Here is a 6,000-nt window from a genome sequence, read left to right on the forward strand (position 1 = left end):
GAGGCTCCTCCGAGGATTGTAAAAGGGATTATGATCCCGGGTACTAATTGCCCAGAAGTAGGGACTAAGTGTACAGACCTAAGGATGTAGAGATTCCCCTCAGGTTCCACTTAGGGAAAAGGCTGAAAGCTGGGTGTACCATGAGCTGCTGTTGTGTACATTGTCCCCATCTCTGTGGGGGACAGCTACTGACCAAAGGTGCTGTGAGTGGTTATGAAACCACTGATGCCCAATTATTGCTCCTTGAACCAAGTTACAGTTACACTACACCCTGCCTCCACACCGTGTGCGAGGGCTGGTTAAGATCTAAGATTTAAGGTCTCATCCAGAGCACAGTATTGGGAGTGGAGCTCATAGTTAGAGAATGGTGCACTCAATTTACTATATTGCTACACCAGTATGTGACTGGAACTCTTATTTCTGCTGTCTCAGTCCTGGGACTGTTTGTTTCCCTCAACGTTGCCTTTGTTCTCCCTGACATAGGAGATCCTGCCACGTGAGGCCTACTTTGATCTTACAGGCATTGTTGACAAGAAAGGATCTAAGATTTTGCCTCCCCTCAGAATTAATGATTGTCCTATTGCATTGTGTAAGGGGCCCGAAGGCTCAGCCAGAGGTAGTGGACCAAGGAAGAAGCACAGTCCAACCAGATTGAGGTATCCAAGGGGCGAAGAGAAGGCAAAGTCAGGTCCAGGCAAAAAGGTTGGTACAGGCGGCACAGGTTCAATACACGGTTATACAGGCAAGGTCAAGATCAGGATCAATAGCAGAAGTAATATAGCACACCCAGGAACTCACTATGTGGAACTTATTGTAGGGCAAAGTCAGCAGTGCTCCAGCGTCTTTTATAGGCCTCCTTTAGCTCCAAAAAACGGACGCAGTGACGTCATGATGCTGGCGTCCTCTCGCTGGCGTCCAATCCGACGCTAGCGCTTTGGCGCTTGAGACCAATCCGATGCCGGCGACACGTCTGAGCTGCGCCCATGAGGAGCTGCATGGGAGATGCTGCCATCTTGGGACGCCAGGTAAGTCTTCCTTACACATTGCTACCTGGGGCTAAGATTCCTTTTGGCTGTATTATCACTTTGCAGGGGCAGGAATATTTTTGTTGAGAAGAAAGACCACACTCTTAGACCTTTTATTAACTGATTTAACTGATTATTGATTCCCAATAATTTTCAACAGTTAAATGAGACAAAGATTTTCTCAATACTTGACCTCAGGGCAGACTATGACCATTTCAGAATTAGAGACTGGGATGAACGGAAAATGGTCAAATACAAGAGTCCTCTGCACTCAACCCATTATAGGGTAAGGCATTTTTTAGTAGCAGTATGCACAAAATGTCGCTGTCTTAAATATATTGATAATGGGTTGAGTGCAGAGGACTCTTGTATTTGACTATATGTATTTTGTGGTCACAGCCTCATTGCACCCCCGCCTAATGGTTTTAAAAAATAGTGGTGAGCACAACTTTCCCTTGTTTGTTATGAACGGAAAATGGCTCTTCACACTAGGTTTGGTCACTTTCAATATCTAGTAATGTTATTTGGTCTATACAATGTCCCAGCTACCTTTCAGCATTTTCTTAATACAATTATGTGAGATTTCCTTGTTTTTTTGTAATCATCTGCTTGAATATTCTTGTTTTTTTAAACTCTCTACAAAAGCATAGATTGCACATGCAAAAAATTCTGTCCCATCTGACCACCAAAGGGGTTCATTTCACCAAAGGGGTTTCAGATAGACCCCGAGAAAATGGCAGTTATTTTTAATTGGCCTGTTCCTTACTCTCAAAAACATTTCAGTAATTTATAAGGTTGGCAAATGTTTTGGAAAATTCATCAGGAACTTTTTCAAGATAAGTTATTAACTCCAATAACTAAATTAACCCATACCATACATACATCAAAAATGTGCATGGACTTTTGTGCAAGTTGCATTTCACCTGTTAAATGGACTTTTTACTTCAGCTCCCATTCTTCAACACCGGGATATTTCTCTTCCTTTGATGTAATGTTGCTGCTGGGACATTTCTTTCCCAATGGAAACTCATCCTGTAGCTTTTTTTTCCTTAAAAATTAAATAATTGCTAACAAAGCTATGACGTTTCGGATACACAACTTCTGGATTTAAAATTGGCTATTTATTAAAAGGGGTATTTATTAAAAGGTGCTAAACATCCAATTGTTATTCTTACGGACCATCAGAATATTGAATATCTTCACTCTTCTAAAAGACTTAGACCGAGACAGACTTGGTGGGCCATGTTTTTTTATAGGGTTTATGAGGTCACCCAAGATTCAAGAATGTTTAAGCAGATTCCCTCTCCAAGATGTATGCTGCTGACTTAAATTCTGAATAATTTAATTAAAGTTTCTTCTTCTTTTCTACATAATCATTCCTTGTATTGATTTGTGTTTAAGAATGAACCTTTTTTGTTCCTGAAGATCTTTGTTAAAAGTTCTCGAAGTCTCAATTCTGCATTTTTTGGGGGAATTTGTGTGCAAAATAGCAATTGACATTGTTTTTGTAAGTTATCCCAATGAGAACCCCTATTCTAATTTATGTTATACTGAGTTGGTTTTAGTAGGCCTCAACTACTTTTATTAGTGTAGATAATTGAAAAAAAATATGACACCTATGTTTTTATAACCCTTTGGGAAATCATGGCCTAGCTCAGAACATTATTTATAGCTGAACCTTTTGTGCCACCTTTCTTAGAGTCAGTGCACTACTGGTCTAATCAAGCTGTGTCTGCTTCATGTTCACAAGACAATAAATGTCAGACAATTGTGAACCAGTCAACTAAAATCAGCTGCAAAAAGGTAAATCAGCCTTTGGGTATTATTGCAACACGTCCTATTATTATTATTAATAATAATTTTGTATAACTTTTTTTTACATTCAAATTATTATTTATGTTCACCATGCTTTTATCCAAAATGCAAAATGTTGGTCACAGCATTCTTTGACTGAGTAGGCACTTTATCAAGACCCTTCTGTCCAATAACCAATAAAGCTATAATTATAATGTGAAGATGTGGTTAATAACATCACAGTAAGGTCAATTGTTCATATCTAAAATGTATATAGATTTACAGTAAATATCAACTGAATGAAAAAGTAGTATGGTCTCATTGTTTTTAGAAAAATTAAACAGCTACTGCTGGGAGACAGAACACCTTCACACGGCTTTATTTCTTCAGCATCTGACCACAACTGTCAGTATTTGATGTTGGTTTGGGAACAGTAGCTTCAAAACCATCAAATAAATTCAGATTTCTTCCCTTGTGTGAATGTATTTGAAGCAAACAAAATGTGTAACAACTTACCTGATGCTTCTACAATTACAGGTCAGTACAAGAGATGAATGTTTAGTACTTAACAAATGAATCCCTTTTTCCTAATTTGTCTTATTCAAAATTAGATCTGTAGAAACTCAACAATTGGTTCATATCCAGTATGCTGAAATTATTGTTTTTTAGCCCCTTTGTTAATTTCCTTTGCGCCCCTTGTAGTAATAGCTTTTTTTATTTGCTCATTCTTATAAGAATATCTGGGTGATTTCTGTATAGTAGATAGTGTAAATGGGGACATAGTTTTATAATAATTTTCAATGACTAAACATTTTAGGGGTCATTTATGAGGGTGCTAGTGAAAAATCACTAAGGTGTTCAAAAGCATGCCTCTTAGAGCTCATTTGCAAAACACTTTTGCTCCCCTACCTACTGCTCTTGGCACTAAACACCGAATAAAAAAATGTAGGTTTCAGTGAAGAGAGCAGCATCAGGAGGTACAGCTAGCCCTGTATTTACTGCCTGTCTTTGGGCTATTTGCAGCTCTTTTTTTGCACTTTGCACACTGCATTGGGCATTATCAATGACCCCTTTTGTGTAAAATTCATGGCATACTTATAAAGCTATAGTATAGTCTTTATAGCTGAATTATGCATCATGACCAACAAGATAATCCACTATTTTACACCACTCTAGACAATCAATAGATCAAATAATTAAATTAAATTAAAGCAATGGTGCTCAACACTGGTTTTAACTGTTTTAAAGATGATGATGTTTTATAAATGTATAGAGATGTATGGAGGCAGGATTATATTATAAAGACAATGTCATACAAAGAAATCTATGGAGACTGAGTTGGCAGAGGGGCCATAAAAATATCTTAGAGGGCAACATTCAGCCTGTGTTCCTGTAGTTTGATAGCCCTGCTTTGAAAGATATCAAAGATGAAATAACTGTGCACTTGCTGAGAATTAACATGACTGAGGAATGAGTAATAAAGCTGTATTTTGTGCCACAGATTACAAGAATTCATGCCACACAGAAAACCAAACATCAGTGACAGAATTTGTCTTACTAAGTTTGACTGATATACTTGAATTTCGCATAACCCTTTTTGGTGTGTTTTTGGCCTTTTATCTACTAAATGTTACTGGAAATTTCTTCATTCTGGTGATAACTATTTTGGAAAAAGCTCTTCATACTCCAATGTATTACTTTTTGGGAAACGTAGCCTTCTTTGACATATTCTTTTCTTCTGTGACTGTGCCCAAGATGCTTGCAGACTTTTTTTCGACACAGAAGACTATTTCTTTTAATGGCTGCATTTCACAGCTGCATTTCTTTCATTTTATGGGGGGCTCTGAAGTTATACTCCTCACTGTAATGTCTTATGACCGTTTAATAGCAATAGGAGATCCTCTACATTATTTTAGCATCATAAGCCCTACATTTTGTGTCATTCTAATATTTGGGTCTTGGATGTTTGGATTTTTGCATTCCCTCTTGCATACAGTTCTTACAGCAATACTTCCCTATTGTGGACCTAATCTGGTGGAGCACTTTTTCTGTGACATTAAGCCATTATTGAAGTTGGCTTGTACAGACACAACACTTAACCAGAAAATTCTTAATATAATAACTGGATATCTGACGTGCATGGCTTTTCTGCTGACACTTATTTCCTATGTTCTAATAGGCAGAATTGTTCTAAAAATGAAAACAGTAGAAGGAAGAAAGCGTGCAATCTCAACCTGTAGTGGACACCTTACAGTTGTTATTCTCCTGTATGGAACTGCTCTCTTTACCTATATAAGACCTGCAACACAAGACATCTTAGATCAGGACAGGGGTGCTGCAGTTTTGTTTACTGTTGTAACTCCAGCTCTGAATCCGATTATATATACCTTACGTAACAAGGACATGAAGAAAGCTATAAGTAGAGTTATTAAGAAATTGTCATTATAAAGAATTAAATAACACTAGTGTTGGGCCAGACACGAATTTGAGTCAAATTTCTGCGTTTTGCTGCAGGGAATTAATTTGCGAAACTGCGGTGACAATTCGCCAACATAAAATCCGACGCGTCAAAAAAAAAAATTGCCGTTTGCATAAAAATTGTCGTGCATCAAAATTATTCTGACGCCCATTGACTTTAATGTATTTGGACCAAATAGTCGCGTGTATTAAAACGCGCTCACATCAAAATTACAAGTGCACACAAGCTCACCAAAGTCAGAAGCAACACAAATGCACTTCTTATTACTGAATAGTTTTCATGACTGACACCATGGGCCAGATTTATCAAGGGTTGAAGTGAATTCGAGGTCATTTTCGAAAGAAAAAATTTTGAAATTATAAGTAATTTTTTGGATACTTCGACCATCGAATATGATACTACGACTTCGAATTTACTTCAACTTCGATTCTAAGTAAAAATCGTTTGAATATTCGATCATTCGATAATCTAAGTACTGTCTCTTTAAAAAAACTTCGACTTCAATAATTCGCCAAATTAAACCTGCTGAAGTGCTATGTTAGCCTATGGGGACCTTCTAATGCATTTTTTTTTTTGCAAGTTTTTTGTAGTCGAAGTAAAATCGTTCGATCGATCGCTGAAATCGTTCGATCGAACGATTTTACTTTGACCGCAAAATGGTCAAATTCAGTAAAAAAAAACTTTGACTTCGATATTCGAAGT

At 37.4% G+C, this 6,000-nt stretch overlaps 1 protein-coding gene across 1 annotated transcript; it reads left to right on the plus strand.

Moving 5' to 3' along the window:
* The first annotated feature begins 4,289 nt into the window (after nucleotides 1-4,289).
* Nucleotides 4,290-5,267, plus strand: LOC108699014 (olfactory receptor 12D2). The gene has a single exon (XM_018230871.1). The coding sequence runs from the start codon at nucleotides 4,290-4,292 to the stop codon at nucleotides 5,265-5,267; it is 978 nt and encodes a 325-aa protein (XP_018086360.1).
* The last annotated feature ends 733 nt before the right edge of the window (nucleotides 5,268-6,000 follow it).

This window comes from Xenopus laevis, chromosome 8L (assembly GCF_017654675.1).
Source record: "Xenopus laevis strain J_2021 chromosome 8L, Xenopus_laevis_v10.1, whole genome shotgun sequence".
In the NCBI taxonomy this organism is placed as follows: Eukaryota; Metazoa; Chordata; class Amphibia; order Anura; family Pipidae; genus Xenopus; species Xenopus laevis.